Genomic DNA, 19,742 nt, shown 5'->3' with positions numbered 1-19,742 from the left:
TTATGGACTTATTATTAAAACTAGACGCCGACTCTACTCTAGTTGATCAGATAGCACATACAACCTGGATTCAAAATACCCACTAGGGTTTTGCAAATTATTTTTATTTCTTTCCGTGTTTGCACTAGCAGACTGTTCTGGTTTCGTATGACGGCCAGCCTGCGGTTGCCCATATTTGGAGGGCAGATGAGAAGGGGCGGCATCTGCGCACCTGTGGACGTGACGTCACTGTCTGATCATACCTGCTTACCAACTTGTCCTGCTGTTTCGGTCGGCGAAATACTACCCTCTGCTAGTACACAAGGAAACTAAACCAACAAAGAGCAGCCTCCTCGACGGATTGATTTTGTTGGATTGAATTCAGTTGAATTCTGAACACAGGATCTTTTAAGACCAATGGGCCTGGTTTTGTGGCTGGGAGTTGGACTTCTCCTCGTCTTCGCCCAGGTGAGATTTCCTGACTTTTGTGTGGGCTCCACGACGCCATTCCTCTGTGCGGCCTACGCCCAACTTCATACTTTTACATTTGACGCTGTCCAGTTGTTAAGTTTTAAATTCATAAACATTAAAATAATATAGCCTCGGCCTATGGGCCTATTGCATTTTCCATATTCCTACTTGCTCGAAGTCCTTTTTGTTATTTCGGTTTTTTTGAGTGCGAATCTGCGTTACAAACAAATGTAGTTGTGTATACTAGTTTAACTAGTCATGTTTTCTAGTATAACTAGTTTTGTATCACAGCTTAATCGACATTTCAGTGGAATATGTGAAAACATTGGGAACCAACTAAACCTCATCACGTCGGTACAGGCCTATGAGCCTACATGTTGAAACACATGACATACATACATTAAGTTAGATACAATTGAAATACTATACATATATGTTGAAACACATAACATAAATGTTGAAAAACATTGCATAGGCTACATGTTGAAATATCGTGTGCCTCCTGGACCATCCATCCAGCTACAATGATCTCTCCTCAAACCATCATAGATATGTTCCACTATAACTTATTCCCCTGAACGTGTGCGTCTTTTCTTCTACAGGCTTGGGCATCAACTCCTGAAAAGCAAAAATGTGTGCCTGGTTTCAAGAAGGATTCAAACCTTTTCCAAGTAGACAGAAGACATCTTCATAGCGGACATGTCCTTGGAAAAGGTAACAATGGTTTTCTATATGCCGTCATGATTCTTGAGTACATACTGCAAACGAATATAGCTGGGCCTGGGCCTACCTAAAATATAGACCCAGGTCAACTAGTATACTTTAGTTGGAAATAATTCCATACGACTAATGTAGTGCCCGTTGAGTGCACTTAGCTACAGACAGGGGAGTGGTGTATTGCTAGTTTTATGGCTCAACAACAGGGGCGTAGCCACATGGGTGGCCAGTCTGAAAAAATAAAATTAACAAATCCTCAACGGACACGGTCTAAAGAAAGTTGAAATATATGCACTATTAGTTTGATCTTACTTTGACCTATTATTCTTATTTAAAGTGTTATATTTTGACATTAATAAATAAATAAATGAATAACTATTGCACTTAAAATTGCCCCCCCCCCCCCCCATTGACAATCAAGTGCCGCCCCCCCCCGTCCTGGCTACGCCCCTGCTCAACAACTCTGAGAATCGAAATGTTATGAGACTGAATAATTATTGAATATCAATATCAATAATGTCGATATCACCGTTTCATGTAACGCCGGATGCAACTACTCCTTTCTACTACTTTCAGTTGGTTTCATTGAAGCTGTCTGGTCAACCTCTGACAATTCAACACATCGTAATCAATTCATTTTTCAAACCAATGAACAAATCTACACACTTGTATCTTCAATAATACCTAAGCAAAATTTCGATATCTTTTATACTTTTCTCAGAATTTTTTTCACAGTTTTAGTTTCTTACCGGCATAGTTTTCAGTTGCTCTCATTGATTTCCTTTGACGCCAGAGCATGAGGACGTTCATGCACACACACACACGCAAAAGCTCCGCCACAAAGCCGCGTTTATGGACACTTTTGATCCGATGAGAAGTGGATGGACAGCTCAATCTGAATAAAAAATTATCATATATACGCCTCAATCGGAATACAATTCTCTGATCGGAATAGAATTCCATGTCCCAGTAACTTATCAATCCCAGTAACTTGTCCGGTTTTCTGGCAATAAAAAAACAATTACAAAAAGAAAAAATCGCCTTTTCATCGGCAACTTGAGACAAATGACGATTGAATCCATCTATTGTCAATAGTCGATAGAATCGACCATCGGCCCATCCCTAATGTCAACGTTAAAATGTATCTGTTACATGTTCTTGTATGTATCTTAATGTAACGGGAACCCACTCGACTGGCCACCACAGCACCGGTTTCCTCAAACACTAGAATGGTGTAATGCATGGTCACTAATGGAATTTTGAATTCATTATGTATTAGTATTGATGTTCCTCCAGAAACATGAATAACTAATGGTTGCTTGCAATATTATTGATTTGCATCTGCTGTTCTTTGTGTGTACATTTTGTCATCAGCTTCTTTGTACACTCTGCTAAAGTGTTATTTTCTATTTTTTAAGACTACTACCAACCCTGGAAACCCCCCTTAATTGAAAAATAGTTTGAATGTGAATGTCTGTGGCTTGACACGTTCATGCTTTCAACTTTTGTGGCCAAGTAGTCCTAATAAACCAATTGAATCTTTGCTGTTAAATTATCTCTAGGGAGTTATATATAGGGAGGAACTAGAAAGAAAAGAAAATTGTTTCCCTTTTCACTTAAGTTTACAATATGTTGTTTTGGACGCCAGAGGCCTCCAAAACAAGCCACTGTTGGTCATCTAGTCCAAGCCTTTAAGCAAATACTGACAAACAGAAAGGAGGCATCAATGGCTATGTAGTAAGGCTATGGTTTCGAAAATCCTATCCGACTGAACATGCCTGGGCCAGGCTAATCACAAAGGTTCATCAAATATGTGGGAGGTTCAACTTTATGCCGGTAAAGAGGAGTGTCTAGGGGAGCACAAGAATTTTGGTAAACCACCAAGATGACTGCTATTGATGACGCACGACCCATTGCTCTGATGATCGTAGGTCTATCTTGACCAGAGGCATTTGTGTGTGCCTAATTTAATGCCTCATTGAGATTGAAAGCTAACCGAGAGGTTCCAGACAGACACACATATATATATATATATATATATATATACAGGGTGCGATTTGCCGGTGGGGATCGTGTGGATTATCCCCCCCTCTGGTTTACACGTCCTACCCTCTGCTGAATTATTTTTATCCTCGGTGGGGATAAAAATTATCCCCCCCACCTAAAGTATTTTCACCATTACATCGTAATAATTAACAACCAAAATACACAGGGTCCGTCTTCATTTTGAAACATTTTAAAATGTTTCTCAAAATTATCCCCCCCTCTGGTTTTTTCACAAATCGCACCCTGTATATATATATATATATATATATTTTGTGGCCAAGTAGTCCTAATAAACCAATTGAATCTTTGCTGTTAAATTATCTCTAGGGAGTTATATATAGGGAGGAACTAGAAAGAAAAGAAAATTGTTTCCCTTTTCACTTAAGTTTACAATATGTTGTTTTGGACGCCAGAGGCCTCCAAAACAAGCCACTTTTGGTCATCTAGTCCAAGCCTTTAAGCAAATACTGACCAACAGAAAGGAGGCATCAATGGCTATATAGCAAGGCTATGGTTTCGAAAATCCTATCCGACTGAACATGCCTGGGCCAGGCTAATCACAAAGCTTCATCAAATATGTGGGAGGTTCAACTTTATGCCGGTAAAGAGGAGTGTCTAGGGGAGCACAAGAATTTTGGTAAACCCCCAAGATGACTGCTATTGATGACGCACGACCCATTGCTCTGATGATCGTAGGTCTATCTTGACCAGAGGCATTTGTGTGTGCCTAATTGAATGCCTCATTGAGATTGAAAGCTAACTGAGAGGTTCCAGACAGACATATATATATATATATATATATATTGTGGCCAAGTGGTCCTAATAAACCAATTGAATCTTTGCTGTTAAATTATCTCTAGGGAGTTATATATAGGGAGGAACTAGAAAGAAAAGAAAATTGTTTCCCTTTTCACTTAAGTTTACAATATGTTGTTTTGGACGCCAGAGGCCTCCAAAACAAGCCACTGTTGGTCATCTAGTCCAAGCCTTTAAGCAAATACTGACCAACAGAAAGGAGGCATCAATGGCTATATAGCAAGGCTATGGTTTCGAAAATCCTATCCGACTGAACATGCCTGGGCCAGGCTAATGTGGGAGGTTCAACGTTATGCCGGTAAAGAGGAGTGTCTAGGGGAGCACAAGAATTTTGGTAAACCACCAAGATGACTGCTATTGATGACGCACGACCCATTGCTCTGATGATCGTAGGTCTATCTTGACCAGAGGCATTTGTGTGTGCCTAATTTAATGCCTCATTGAGATTGAAAGCTAACTGATGTCATTGCGTTGAGTTCCTTTTCACCTAGCGTGCACTGGACTTTTCCTACTTGTGCATTAAACACTTCATTTATCCAGACCAGATGTAGCATTTATTATAAATTAACCTCTTTAATGTAACGATGTGACGTTAAATTAGAGTGGTTTTGAAGGCCACATTTGGTTAGGCTAATGGTGCGTGGAAAAACTCTCGGGAAATGGGTATTTTAGCTGGGTCGCTGTGTTACACAACCTAAAAGCTGAGGCCAATTCAGTTTTTCTCACAAAACGGAACCACTATAAAAGTAGGCTATAGCTTGTAGTCAGCAGGCTGTGTGGGTGTTGTAAGAAGCCTATCTGTGTCTGTTTGAAAATAAATGTGTTAAATTCTTAACTTCCCCCTTTGAAGCTGCAGAGCAGCTTCAAATTCATCATCCCTTGTCTCTCACTGCGTTGGGAAATTAGATAGCTGTTCACTTGAGCAGCGCAAACTATTACTAGCTCAATTTTCGATCTACCTATGACATCTGATCTAAAGAATGTGCCTTACATTGTTGGTGGTGGAGAGTAGTAGTAAAAAGAGACCAGCATTTGGTTCAGTGCAAATTTCTCACCATTGCTCCTGTTTCTTGTGTTTTGACTCAGGATTTATTCAGACGCAGTGTATAAAGGTTAACTTCTATTGTGCTGACATTTCAGTTGGTTTTGATGACTGCATGGCCCGTAAAAGATTCAAATTCGGCAGCAGCGACCGCCATTTCCATGTGGCACAGGACGGAACATTAATGGTAAGTGTGTTTTGCGATTTATAAATATAGCCTCTGTCCTAGTTTTGGATGTAATGTGTCATAATGTGGTATTTTGTGAAGGTGACGAGAGAAACTACCATGCATGGAAAAAAAAGGGCCTTCCTCATCTCTTCGCTGAATTCTAATGGGCAAAAATTTAGTACAATAATCAGGGTGCAACTCCATGGCAATGGCCATCATCACCCTGGAAATAACCCCATGAAAATTCAGCCACATCAGAATCCAGGAAAGGAACTGCAAAAGAGTGCAAATGTGGACCCTTCCAATAAGACAGAGGTATCTTTGTGGTCCCAGTCATAAAAAACAGTTTATTTTCTGAGATGTATTTCATTGTTTGCCATGCCAAGTTCTCAACATTAATTCTCTTTTTTTTTTTTGCAATTCTATCCCTCCTATTTTAAATTCAACATTAATCCTTGAACTCTTTTTAGGTTATTCAAAACCTGCCAGTTTTGCGCTTTCTTAAGTTTTCTAAGAGGCAGAAGAGGGATTGGGTTATCCCTGCTCTTAACATTCTGGAGAATGATAGGGGGCCCTACCCCAAACCAGTGGCTCAGGTAAGATGACGTTAGGCTATTTTTTAACTTGAACTACATGTGAAGATTCTTACTTAACAATATCGAAATCCAAAGTGAAAGGTATTGAATTACTATTCAGTCTTACCAGAGTAACAATGTTTTTTACGTATTATCTTCCTTTTAGATTCGTTCTGATAAAGATAAAGAGTCAAGAATGGAGTACAAGATAACGGGTCCAGGAGCAAATGAGGGCCTCTTCACTATCGATAGAAACAGCGGCGAGCTTTTTGTGACCCAGCCCCTAGACCGGGAGAAGACAGATAAGTACATGGTAGGGAAAACCTGCTGGCCAAATTAAAATATGTCAATATGCACGACCCTTGCATGTAAAATAATCAATATTTATCTATGCAGTTTGACGCTCATGCCAACGTAGCGGGCATGGTGAACGCTCCGGCTGAGGCAGCCATGGCCATCATTGTAAATGTCCTCGACGCCAATGACAACAAACCAGTCTTCACCGAAGAACCCTATGTCGGAGAAGTTGCAGAAGTTTCAGCAAAAGGTAATGCCACACAGAGGAAATCAAAACCATTTCTATAGAATGTGTCGACTTGCAATTTGAGATTAACCCGCCGATGACTAAATTACAATTACAATTAGGGCATTTAGCAGACGCTTTTATCCAAAGCGACTTACATCGGTTAATACACACCGACAGCAGAGTCAACCATGCAAGGCGACAGCCAGCTCGTCAGGAGCAGTTAGGGTTAAGTGTCTTGCTCAGGGACACATCATGTGAGGATCGAACTAGCAACCTTTCGGTTACAAGACAAATGCTCTACCTCCTGAGCTAAGCCAACCCCATATTATTTAATTACCACCACTTAATAATTAAATGCTTTTAAAATGTAACTATTGGAATAAACATGGAACAGAATGCATTGAATGCACTTGAATTTTCAATCAACACTGCAGCTTATGATTGAAAGCCTATATTTTTTGCCCATCTCTGCAGCACACGCTTATCTTCATAGTAGATTTTTGTAATTATTTTTTTGGATTAATTTAGTCTATAAAATGTGCTTGCTTTATCTGACAACCCGCCAAGAAGAGCTATGCTATAGTTCATATGAATATCCATGTACAAAATATTTAAATTGAACTGAAGCATTAAGCAGCAAATCTTATTTGTACTTGATGAATTATTTAAACAATTGATTTATTAAAATTAGAATTGATTAATTGTCGGGGGGGGGGGGGTGCTAACGGAACTTATCGATTAATCGACTTATCGTTGCAGCCCTACTCTACATCCACATTGTTTTCTAGATGTGACCACCGACTACAACTGGAGCGCTTCATAGTTTTGTAAATCCATTCTTTCTGCTTTCCCCTGTCTTTCCCTTGCAGACTTTGAAGTGATTACAATCAAAGCCAATGATCTTGACAAACCAAATTCTTCTAATGCTGATGTCCGCTATAAAATTCTGAGCCAGGATCCAAAGTTTCCCAATGCTGAATTGTTTGACATAAATCCTGTTACTGGAGTCATCAGAGTCAAAAGCCAAGGGCTCGACAGAGAGGTACGGATTTATATTCATTTGTCCACGGCAGTCATTTTAAGCAGAAAGGTTTCCATATACACAATTATTTTATTGAAAACGGACTTCAATCTGTATATTTTTCTGCAGAAATACCCAAGGTACACTCTGGAAGTAGAAGCTGCAGACATGGAAGGAAACGGCCTGACTGTTATAGGGCGTGTTCACCTCACAGTTACTGATAGTAACGACAACGCCCCGGCCTTTGAGAAGGCTCAGGCAAGTACACGTGTGAAGACCTTGCATTCTTTATGGAACCAGACCCATTTCTTTTATTGATTTTTGGCTTGTGACGTGTCAGTATCAAACCACTTGGAGACTCTGACTTGACTTCGACTCGCCTCTTGTAAGACTTACTCAAGGCTTAACTGCTTTGAGGCTGAAGTCTTGCTTGAGAAAACAATTTGCTCCGATTCTAAGGGTTATGGTAAATTGTCATTGCCCAGTGCCCTCCAAGATAAAGCGCATGGCTAATAGGCTTATTGACTTTGTAATGTGAATGTCTAGTATTCAGGGTTTTTCCCGAAAAAATCTTTGTTGAGGGGGATCAGAGAAAATGCCCTGATTGTTCAGAAATTAGGGGGAGTTGTGGACTGGAACGACTGGGACAATCCCTGGTCCATTTATAGTGGTGTTAACTGAAAACCTAAACGCAGAAACAATGGAGTTAAAGTGTTGTTCATAGACGTGATCCCTGTTGTGGTTTTAGCAGTCCACACAACCCCCCAGTACAGATCTTCATGAGTCCAAAATGACGGACCCAAACCCGAATTAACCCCTAAGATGATTATGCAAACTGGACAATTCCAGGCTATCCATTCAGTTCCAATCCACATATTGGGCAAAATTGAATTGCATCATTATTTAATGGTTTATATGTTTACATTTTATTTTCCTTTATCATTCTTTCTGGTCAAAAATGCACAGTATAATGCCAGTGTCCCAGAAAACAAAGTGGGAGCGCTGGTTGTGAAGATGTCTGTAACGGATGGGGACGAGCGTCAGTCTCCAGCCTGGAATGCAAAGTTTCAAATTGTTGCTGGAGATAAGAATGGCCAATTCACTGTGGAAACCGGACCTGGCAAGCAAGAAGGAATCATTACAACTGTGAAGGTAGGGTTGAATCTCGAGTAGTGGCTTAAGAAAAATGTTCTGTACACGATACTACAAAATATGTTAAAATGTACCAATATTTCATAAAAATCTCTACATTTGAATCAACTAATCAAAACCTCTATTTAGGGTCTGGACTATGAGATGACCCAGACCTACACCCTGCTTGTGGCCGTTGAAAACGAGATTCCCTTTGCCATTCGCCTTCGGACAGCTACTGCCACGGTGGTGGTTTCTGTAGAAGATGTGAATGAGGCTCCTGTGTTTAGGCCATCCATTCAGGTTGTGAAGAAGAAGGAAGATCTCGCAATTGCCAGTGACATTGTGCAGTTTACTGCAACCGACCCTGACACTGCACGCAGTCAGAAAGTCTCGTAAGTTAAAATCGTTTGTTTGTTTAACGATTACTTTCCATTTCTGAAACAACCACTTTTTTTTTTTTATTGGATCATGAAGCATTTGCATGTCACTTTTCACTCTGTATACCCAGGTATAAGATCATGAAGCATTTGCATGTCACTTTTCACTCTGTATATCCAGGTACAAGATTATGAAAGACCCAGCGCGGTGGCTCAGTGTGAACCCGGACACGGGTTTGATTAAAGTGAAGAATGGCATGGACAGAGAGAGCCAATACATCCAAGACGGCAAATACACTGCCCTGATAATGGCATATGACGATGGTATGTAGGAATATTAAAGATTCATTATGTTTAAGAAATATTGGTGCAAGGACAATTTAATTTTAGGGTTTATGATATATTTGATTTGTTTTTCTTTTTAAGATGTTTCCCCAGCCACTGGTACAGGAACCCTGGAAATTGAAGTAGAAGATGTTAACGACAACATCCCTTCAATCAATGAGCGCATCATTAAGGTGTGTGTGTGTGTGTGTGTGTGTGTGTGTGTGTGTGTGTGTGTGTGTGTGTGTGTGTGTGTTATTAAGCACATCTTTTCTCTACCTTTTTTAGGTTTGCAATAAGGAATCTAGCCCTCAGCTGCTCTCTGTGACGGACGCCGATGGGCCAGACTTTGCTGCACCCTATACTGTATCCCTAATGGGCATGTCCAAGAATAACTGGACTGCTAAAATGGATGACACAAGTTTGTACTTCTACTTTTTACAGGGACATAAATGTTGGAATAATTGTAATGGTATGGGGTATTATAGTGAACTGTTAATCTACCATGATTAATGGATATGTGAAGTAGCTCTTATTGTAAATTGATTGACATTTGAACATTATCCATTATATTTATGTGACAGACCCTGTTCACAGCTTAAAAATCATTAAAATGATGGTGTCTAGACTTATTTTTCTCATCCTTCCCTCTTTGTTTAATCTAGAAACAGGGATAATCCTGACATTAATCATGCCCCTTCTCCTGGGAGACTACAATGTAGTCCTGAGAGTGGCAGACAACCATGGTCTAGAGCAAGACAACATTGTCATGGCCACAGTTTGCGACTGTACAGGAAATGAAGTGATCTGCAAAGGTCGGATCAATGAGGGAGCCATTGGTCTGCCGGTCATCCTAGGAATTTTGGGCGCTGTTCTGCTGCTGCTATGTAAGTTTGTTTATAAAATAAGACATTGTCATAAAATGTTCCTTCAACTCGTGATTTCAATTGGCTATTCTTTTACTTTTTTTTAAAATTTATTTTGTTTAAAGAAGACAACATTTGACCTTGCTGACATCCTCTTAAAACGGCCAAAAGCTAAATACGCTTTGACAATTGTGCCATGATTTTTTTTGGTCTATTTGGACTCCAATCATATTAATAAACATCAAGTCATCAGGGTACTTCAGTTTGGTCAACTGAATCACCATGAGGCCAGCCCTCAATTTTCCTTTTTCCTAAGGATTTTTCCTAAGGATGATGGCACTGGGATGCTATTAATGATTGAAAAGTAAATTCAGCAACTTGCCCGTCTGATCTCATAAGACAACTGTTTTATCTCTGCAGTGCTGGTATTGCTGCTGCTAATATTCATTAGACGCAGAGGTGGAGAGCAAAAGGAGCCTTTACTACCAAATGAGGACATCAGGGACAACATTTACTACTATGATGAAGAAGGGGGGGGAGAGGACGACCAGGTACGGTCCTGATATTGGCTCAATTGATCAAGAAATTTGTTTAAATGTGATGATGTAATTGTTGTTTAGGATGGCTGTTTTTACTTCTGTTGCATTTATTAAGTTTACCTGCTGTGGTTTGACTTATATTTTTTTCTTTAAGGATTATTATGATCTGAGTGTGCTCCATCGTGGTCTGGACAACCGCCCTGAGGTCTTCCGGAATGACGTCATGCCATGCTTCATGCCTAAAGCCGAGTATCGACCTCGGCCTGCCAATCCTGAAGACATTGGCAAATTTATTGATGATGTGAGTCAATCGTGATTTTAAGTGTCATTTCATGATGATTCTTCAAATACAATGCTTTATAAAATCACTGACGTCTTGCATCAAAGCAAGTTACTTAATGCATCAGTTGGTGTAATTTACTTGAGTTTCACAGAAAATGTCTACACCCTAATCTGGCCTTTCCTATGCTTCTAGCTAACTTGTCATATCAATCTTATAGCTGGTCATGGTGAATGGGGAAAAAAACTTTCACTCCACTGTATGCTACTGTTCTATTTGTCAAGCAAATGGGGATCTCTCTGTTTAATAATCTGTGTAATAATGCAATGACCCCCATTATATTGTATGCCCTCTTCAGAACCTGACGGCAGCAGACAACGACCCGCTGGCGCCCCCCTATGACTCCCTCCTTGTCTTCGATGACGAGGGTAAAGGCTCTGATGCTGGCTCCCTGTCGTCCCTCAACTCCTCAAGCAGTGGGGACCAGGACTACGACTGCCTCGGTGAATGGGGTCCTCGCTTTAAGAAGCTAGCAGACATGTACGGAGGAGGAGAGGATGATATGCTGTAAATTCCTCAACGGTATGCTTGGCTGGTCTTGTTGGACAAAGCAAATACAAAAAAAAATCAAGATTCTTTAAGTATATGGAAGGGCAACCTATCACAAAGAATGGTGCACATAATTTTATCTGAGCTATGAACTAGATCAGGGGTGTCAAACTCATTTTAGCTCAGGGGCCACATAATAATCTATTCCCAAGTGGGCCGGACCGGTAAAAATATGGCATAATTAAAAATAACAACAATTTCAGATTGTTTTCTTTGTTTTAATTTGGTACAAAATAGTAGCACATTCAGAAAATGTATACATCACAAATAATAATATTGCAAAAACACTTCAAATAAGTTGAAAATTGTGCAAAGTGTGCAATTTCTAGAACAATACCTCAGCGATTGGAACTTAAACTTCGTCTCAGTGTATCTACAAAGGCACACAACTTTGAGTCTCAGCCTATCTGAGATTGAACAAAATACAAACATCTCTTCTAGGTATCAAATACTTAATTTTGTCATTTCCACATATTAATCCTCGGCTAACCAAACCATACAAACGGAGGTAGAAACTATTCAATAAGGTTGATTTACTCCTTGCCTTGTAGGCTACACTTTATTGATAGAAAAATAAAAGCTGTGCAATGCATGAAAAATGTCAATCAACCAAACTTTTGAACTGAAGTGACTGACATTATTATAGTAAATCCCACACGATTCACTTTCATTAAATCTCCACAGAAGACATTCATGTTCACATCTACATCAGGGTGCAGTGTCTCATGCAGCATTTTTAAGTGGGGTTACCCACTGTTTATTTTACTCCTGAAACCTGGCATCTTTTAGCTTTCACAAGTGCATCAATATCAGGCGTCACATCCTGAGTGGCAGCCAATTTCAGAATTTCATTCAAGTGCTTGTGCGTGAGCTTTGAGCGCAGCTTTGTTTTATTGATGCTCATTACAGAAAACACTTGCTCACAAAGATATGTGGTTCCAAACATGCACAACACCTTTGCAGCAAGGGCTTTCAAGTTGGGGTAACCTGGCAAGAGATTCTGATAAAATGTGTCCAAGCCAGCTGCGGCAAATTTGCCTTTCAAATCTGAATCACACTGCAAGTCTATTATTTCAAGTTGAATGTTGACGGGCAGATCTGCGGCATTCACGGTGAATGGTGAGCAAAAAACTTTGAAGTCTTTTTCCAGTTCACCAAAAATCTGAAAGCGTTGTTCAAACTCCCGCAATAGTCAACTCTGTTGCGCCCTTGCATTAATTTGTTCAAGTTATTTGCGTGCTGTGTGATATCCACCATAAAGGCAAGGTCCTGTATCCATTCTGTGGACTGAAATTCTACCACTGGTTTTCCCTTTTTTTCCATGAACTCTTCAATTTCCCCTCGTAAATCAAAGAAACGCCTCAGCACAGCACCTCGGCTTAACCATCTTACCTCGGTGTGGTATGGCAGGCCATGGTTGTGGTCGTTCTCCCTGAGAAGGCTGTCAAACTGACGGTGATTCAGGCCTCTCGATCGGATGAAATTAACAGTTTGGACGACCACCTTCATGACGTTATCCATCTTTAATGACTTGCAACACAATGCCTCCTGATGCAAAATACAGTGAAAAGTCCAAAAATCACGTCCTCCATTTGCAGTCTGCACTTTCTCTTTGAATTTTGTCACAACACCCGCTTTTTTCCCAATCATTGACGGAGCACCATCTGTAGCCAGGCTGACAGCGCGGGACCAGTCCACTCCGACCCTTTCCAATGCTCCGATGAGGGCGGTGAAAATATCAGCCGCTGTTGTGGTATCCATCATTGGCACCAACTCCACAAACTCCTCTGTGACGGTCAAAGTGTCATCAACTCCGCAAATGAATATGGCCAGTTGCGCAACATCTGTAATGTCCGTGCTTTCATCAATTGCAACTGAAAACGCAATAAATGATTTTACTTTGTGCTTCAATTGGCTGTCCAAATCCGCCGAAAGATCAGAAATCCTGTCTGCAATTGTGTTTCTTGCCAGGCTGATATTTGCAAAAGCCTGACGCTTTTCAGGGCACACGAGCTCTGCAGCCTTCAGCATGCATGTCTTCACAAATTCACCATCACAAAATGGTTTTGAAGTCGTTGCAATTTCATAAGCAATAAGGTAGCTGGCTTTCACTGCAGAATCATTGATTTCTCTGCTGTGACTAAACACAGACTGCTGTTTCTTCAGACAGGCCAACAGTTCATTAACTTTATTTATTCTCTGTTGTCCTTGCAAGTGGTGGTATTTGTCAGCATGAAGGGTCTCATAGTGGCGCCGAAGGTTGTATTCTTTCTAGAACTCTGCACTCTGTGTCCACTTTTCGTCTTTTTGACAGAGACATTTTGGGGCAATGAGAGTGCCAAAGCGCATAATGTTGAAAGTATAAGGCAGAACGACAAGGTAGCTCCGGGCAAGCTGCACTACCTGTTTCTACTTGCTCCCTGCTCAGCCCCGGTATAAAGTTTGCGTGCTTAACATAATTGCTATTGTGACATCTAGTGGACACATTAAGAACGGCGGTTTCTTTCATTGAAAAATAGCAGCTCATTTTACGTTACATTCCAAAGCGACTTCCAGTTACACACAATTGTCCAGTACTTCAATGTACAACAAATTAATCAGTGCCAGTCAATGCAATCCATGTAATGCTAGGAAGGATTTTTATATAAAAATATATATATATATTTTTTTATTATTATTTTTTTTACAATACTGTACTTCACAAAATCATCTCGCGGGCCGGATTAAACCTGTTCGTGGGCCTGATCCGGCCCGCGGGCCGTACGTTTGACACCCCTGAACTAGATAATTCTCCACCTTTGATACACTTTTGATCTATCCTGTGTTTTCTTTTCTTATTTGCTGGCACTGATTTATTTTTTTAAATTGATGAAAATGTTATTTTTTTCTCTTTGGTTGGATTTAACATTTTATATCGAAGCTTGTACTTTTTTCATTTTTTAAGTAATGACATCAATGATGTGCTGTATGAACTGTTTTTTTTAAAAGCTTTTTTTAAATTGCAAATACAATTTTGAGTTTTATATATTCCTTCTTTTCCTAGGATGTATTTCAACTAGGTAGATAGGATGACTAAAGTAAAGGGGACATTACGGGGAATGTTTTGAATAAATTTACTTGCAAGGTTTGTTGGTGTGATCAAGCCGAAATAAAAAAATATTATGCTAATCGGAGGATGTCTTTGCATAAACCTTCTGTGTGCTACTTTTCGAGTGTAGGTTAAGGATGGATGTGTTTGTGTAGTCTTTCAATCTTGGTCATTTGTTTAGCTTTCTACAATCATGTTTTGTAGAGCTTAGGGCAGTTTCAGTATTTTTTAAGAAGAGCAGTGTGGAATTGTTGAAGGACATTTATTAAGTTAATGCAGTGTCAGAAATGGCCGCCTGTATTGATGGTTGCACACATAGGCTGGGTTCCAAAAAGCATTTGTGCCATTCACCACTCACTTCCTTCAAATCTTCAGATGTTATCTTGATCTCCATTGTACCCACGTTTGCTGCAGCTGCTTGACGAGAAGCTTGGCGGCTGAATCGTGATGTGGACTGATAATCAGTGTATCCTAACAAATATGTTAGAGATTATCATCAGACAAGTCATATTTATGGGCACATATAACAAACGTGATTTGCCAAAAAGTCTTGACAGCTGTGATTAGATCTCACGATGCTGATGCAGCTCAGCTGTCCCAAGTGTCCCCAACTGCTTTAAAATGAATTCAGCCATATACACTGCTGCTAGATGGAGGTTTTTCACAGATGGAGACTTGGAGAAACACTTGGCTTTTGGAATTGGTCTATAACCTGAACACCATCCCGATACCCTGCGTATCCCTAAACATATAATGCATCAACAGGCATATTTCCACGTCTCCCCTTCCTAGAGAACAAAGGGAAGACTGCATTTGGGAAGACTATGCTGAAATGTGTTTTTATCTAATTCCTGTTAACAGTGTTAACATAGGCACTCTTGGTGATATTATTCTAAGTTACTTAAGCAATACCTATTTTACTTACAAGTTAACTTAAAATGCTCAAACCTGTTTTTCTTTAGTTTTTTTACAGTTCACTAGCAAAGCCTGCTAGAGTTAACTATGCCACTGCTAGACCTAGATCTGAAGGTACGGCCACACTGAACGCATTACGCGCGTTAGAGCCGTTGAAAATCGACATTTTTGCATAGGGAACCATTGGTTTAGGCGCGTAGATGCGTTACACGCGCTAAAGCAGCGCGATAGACGCGTTTTACGCACCTAAATAATGCACCAACGCATCAACGCGCGGAGTTCAAAAAATGTAACATGTGACGTGCCTACGTGTGACGCCTAGCTGCGATAGCCAATCAGCGTTGCGCTTGACCCGATGTCACTGGCAGAAAGACGGAGGACGCCTAGAAGCAGAAAGAACACGGACGACCAAGTCATCGTTTGTGTGTGCTGAAACGATGAGGAGGTGGTGAAACTCACCCAGCTGTGAGCGCCTACGGAGGATGTCATGCACTAGAGTTTAGATTCTCTGCCCGAGCCCGAGCCGACCCGTGGGCCGGGTCGGGCCGATATTTCCCACCACTATCCTCGGGCCGCGACGTCAACGTCTTTGGCGGACTATTTCTCTGCTAATCAACACTACGAATGCTGGTAACAAATAAATTGTAAAAAGACACACCATGTGAAGTTATTTTTTCGTTTTGGCAAGTAGCCATGTAATAAGCGGGATAATGTATAGAACGTCGCCGGTCATTATCGAAAATAAGCCCCTTCAGGGCGAAGCAAGACACCTCCGCTGGGCGGGCTCATCTAGCTGCGTAGGCGCGTTAGGCGCGTTGAACCATTTTTGTGACGCTTTTTTAGGCGCGTTACGCGCATAATCTTACGCACGTAACGCGTTCAGTGTGGCCGTACCTTGAGAGTGGAAGCCTGCAGGTGAGAACTGGGAAACCACGGCAGGTGACATAGGAGCCTGCTCAGGAGTGGGCTCTAGCATTGGTTGCTGTGGAGAACCTAACCCTAACCTCTTGTCTGAGGAATCCGGTGCGGTCAGTCTCGTCTCACCCCCCTGAGGTAAATTCAACAGGTATGATCTGGGGCAGGAGTGGTTCTGCAGCACAGTTCCAGATAACTTCGTGTCAGTTATCCAAACCTGCACCTCTTTGCCACTGCACTGTCCATCAACGGATGACGGAAGGCGTGGCTGACGGATGGGGGAGTAGTCTTTGCAGAGGCATCTGTGAGCTAAGCCCGAGCATACGCGATCTGATTGGATGACGGATCCGTCGCTCAACTTAATTATGTGAACAAGTGAAGGAACTACTCATCCCATAAACCTTGTGAATGATACATTTTCCGACGGCTCCCAACCCGATTCTTGAGTCTTTGTCAATATAACAGGGTTAATAATAGGTTTGTAATAAATTGTAGCTTGTGTTTGTGTGTATGTATAGTGTTCATATTGTGTTTCTTTCATTTAGTGCAGGCCTATAGTAGTGTTGTCGTCGACATGGTAGAGTTCATTGTTGCTGACCTCAATAGGGGTGCAGCGATTAACCGTTTCACTATTCCTTCCTATTGTCAAATAGGTTAGGGTGAGGGGGATTATGATGGAGTCGTGTTTTCGAGACGTGAACTAGGCTACCACTCTTTGGTCAAAAGTTTGTATCCAAAACAGCCTTACTTGTAGTAATCTTCACCCCTTATGACACTCTTGTCCTCTTCTCTTAAAAAAAGAAACATGTCAAAAAGGTAAATCACGGTCGCACTGTGGTAAACGATCATAGATTTCATGGTGCTATCCATTTGTGTGGTAAACCGGAACGTCCGACCTGCTCTAGCGTGACGTGACTTGCAGCACTTATAGCGTTCCTGATTCTCATTGGCTAGTCATTGTTATTGTTAGCTACCGTAGCCTCTTTGCAACCTGGTCTCCCAGGAATCTGGGAAATGACCACGGACGCTTAACTCAAAATCCGTGGAGTCCTCACGGAAATTGGCGTGTGTCCGTGAGGATTCCACGGATTTTGAGTTAAGCATCCATGGTCATTTCACAGATTCCTGTGAGACCAGGTTGCCTCTTTAGCAAACCAGCTTGAAAACAAACAACACAACTTTACATTGTATTTTACGCGGTCTACAGCCAGACCGTGCAATGCATAAATTGGTGACCGGAATAAAGTAGCAATGTAATCAAGTGTGTAAGAGCATTTAAAATCTACATTAAAATGACCAACGTGGTACAAATACAAAGAAAATTATTCTCTTCACGGGCGCAGCCATTTTATTGAGAGCGTCATCACTGCGCTCTGTCTACTCTCAGATTTCCGAAAGTTGAAGACAAAAAGGGGGTGTGCCTCCGAGAAATGCCGCAAGAAAGCTGGGAGATCTTCGACTTTCGACCCGGAAGTCTGGGGTCCGAGGATTGAGGAACACACCATCAGCTTTACTGAACTCGGTCTACTCTCAGAACTACAAGTAGGAAGGTTTTGGAAGGTTTACTACCACCAAAAGGGTGCGTGCCTCCATGAAATGCCGCAAGAAAGCTTGGAGATTTACACCTTACGATTTGTATGGGTTGGCGTACCATACAAATGGATAGCACCATCAGTGGATGCATCGACAACTTGACTTTCGCTCCGGGGGTAAACGTTTCCATGGTAACAGCGAGCTCCACCAATCAGAGACGTCGTGCTACACTTTAGGATTGTGGCATCGCGAATTATATCATCTCAAAACTTTGCATTAATCTATTGCTTCTACAGGAGTATATACCATTGTTTTACAATATAACAGCTCGTGGTAAGCCAACCTTGTGTTACGAGAGTAGCGTATGTGTGCGCGAGAATGGCAGTGTGTGTGTGAGTGACGTCAGCGAGTGAGTGAACAATAGTGCGTGTCAATCTAAGGAAGAACGGAACGAGTCCAGTTATGTTTGGTGCAGATGTGTACTGTAGGTCGTTGAAACTGTGGAATAAAGTATCCAGCCATCATGAATCAGTGCCTGTGTCATTCCGACCTATGACCAGACCCACTGCCGGTCATAGTGAAGGGTGTTACCCCCCGAAAGGACATCGGCCCTGAAGGGAACGTCTCCCCTGTGCTCCCAGACTACGGTCTGCTCTGTGGCTCCCAGACTACGGTCTGGGAGCCACAGAGCAGGAAAGGTGTAACATTGGTGACCACGAAGGGACTGTTTGAATGGAATGTCATGCCACATTGTTTCAGAGAGCGGTGTGGCCAGTGACCTCAACAAAGTCCAGAAAGTGCCGGAATGGCCAACACCGTCGTCACTCCGAGATGTCTGTCGCTTTGTGGGTCTTGCATCTTACTATCGGCGGTTCGTTAACGACTTTGCATCCATTGCAGAACCTCTCCATGCCCTGACCAAGAAAAATGCCCAGTTTTGTTGGTCTGAGGAATGCCAGGCGGCATTTAACAAACTTTAAAGCCTGCTAACAACCGCGCCAATCCTGGGCTACACCCTCGAGGCAAGGCAACATGATACTGGACACAGATGCCAGCGACGTCGGTATCGGCGCTGTTCTCTCACAAGTTCAGCAGGGTGTGGAACGTGTGCTCACCAATGGAAGCCGCAAGCTGTCCACAACTGAACAGAATTACTGTACCACACGGCGAGAACTGCTATCTCTTGGGGCGGCGCTTCACATGTGCACCGACCATAGCAGCCTTCGGTGGCTAACAAGAATGAAGGAGCCTGAGGGACAGCTCGCCAGGTGGCTCGAGAAACTTGGTGAATACAACTTTGAGATCATACATCGCCCTGGCCAGCTTCACGACAATGCAGACAGCCTCTCCTCTGAGACCCTGCCGTCAGACCTGTCCTTGTAAGCTCACCTCCTAACCCACCTCCTCCTCAGTTGAACGTCAGTCACCAGGCTGTGCAGTAGAACTTGGACTCTGACATCAACCAGGCGATGCTGAGTCCAGTGGGGGTAGAGAGACACCCAGCTCCCACAGAAATAAGTCTAATGGGGGTAGACAAGGCCCTGCCAGCGAAAATGTACCTGAATAAGATAAAAGAAAAATTAACTGTTTGGTGGTTGGTCCCTGGAGGAGCTACGACAAGCTCAGGAAGACGACCCAGACATTGCACCTATCAGGACCTGGTTGGAAACCAGCGGAGAACGTCCTGCATGGGTAACAGTCTCACCATGCAGCCCAGCCACAAAGACATATTGGAGCCAGTGGAAACGCCTCTACATCAGAGATGGAGTGCTGGTTAGATGTTTCTACTGCCTGGACGAT

At 41.9% G+C, this 19,742-nt stretch overlaps 1 protein-coding gene across 2 annotated transcripts; it reads left to right on the top strand.

Annotated features, from left to right (window-relative positions):
* The first annotated feature begins 234 nt into the window (after window positions 1–234).
* LOC307070619 (B-cadherin-like) lies at window positions 235–14,664 on the top strand. 2 transcript variants are annotated; one of them, XM_079729168.1, is made up of 19 exons: window positions 235–447; window positions 1,053–1,164; window positions 5,170–5,258; window positions 5,340–5,555; window positions 5,711–5,836; window positions 5,982–6,128; window positions 6,212–6,362; window positions 7,211–7,383; window positions 7,492–7,620; window positions 8,329–8,514; window positions 8,644–8,888; window positions 9,055–9,197; window positions 9,300–9,391; window positions 9,486–9,618; window positions 9,863–10,084; window positions 10,484–10,614; window positions 10,757–10,903; window positions 11,241–11,464; window positions 12,846–14,664. In XM_079729168.1, the coding sequence occupies exons 1-18, from the start codon at window positions 397–399 to the stop codon at window positions 11,451–11,453; spliced, it is 2,706 nt and encodes a 901-aa protein (XP_079585294.1). In that variant the 5' UTR covers window positions 235–396; the 3' UTR covers window positions 11,454–11,464; window positions 12,846–14,664. The 2 variants fall into 2 exon arrangements, with proteins under 2 accessions (XP_079585294.1, XP_079585293.1); XM_079729167.1 differs by having other exon boundaries at window positions 236–447; window positions 11,241–14,664.
* The last annotated feature ends 5,078 nt before the right edge of the window (window positions 14,665–19,742 follow it).

The sequence above is a fragment of the Pollachius pollachius genome, assembly GCF_949987615.1.
Source record: "Pollachius pollachius genome assembly, chromosome: 2".
NCBI classification, from domain to species: Eukaryota; Metazoa; Chordata; class Actinopteri; order Gadiformes; family Gadidae; genus Pollachius; species Pollachius pollachius.
This window is presented reverse-complemented; position numbering and strand designations above follow the sequence as displayed.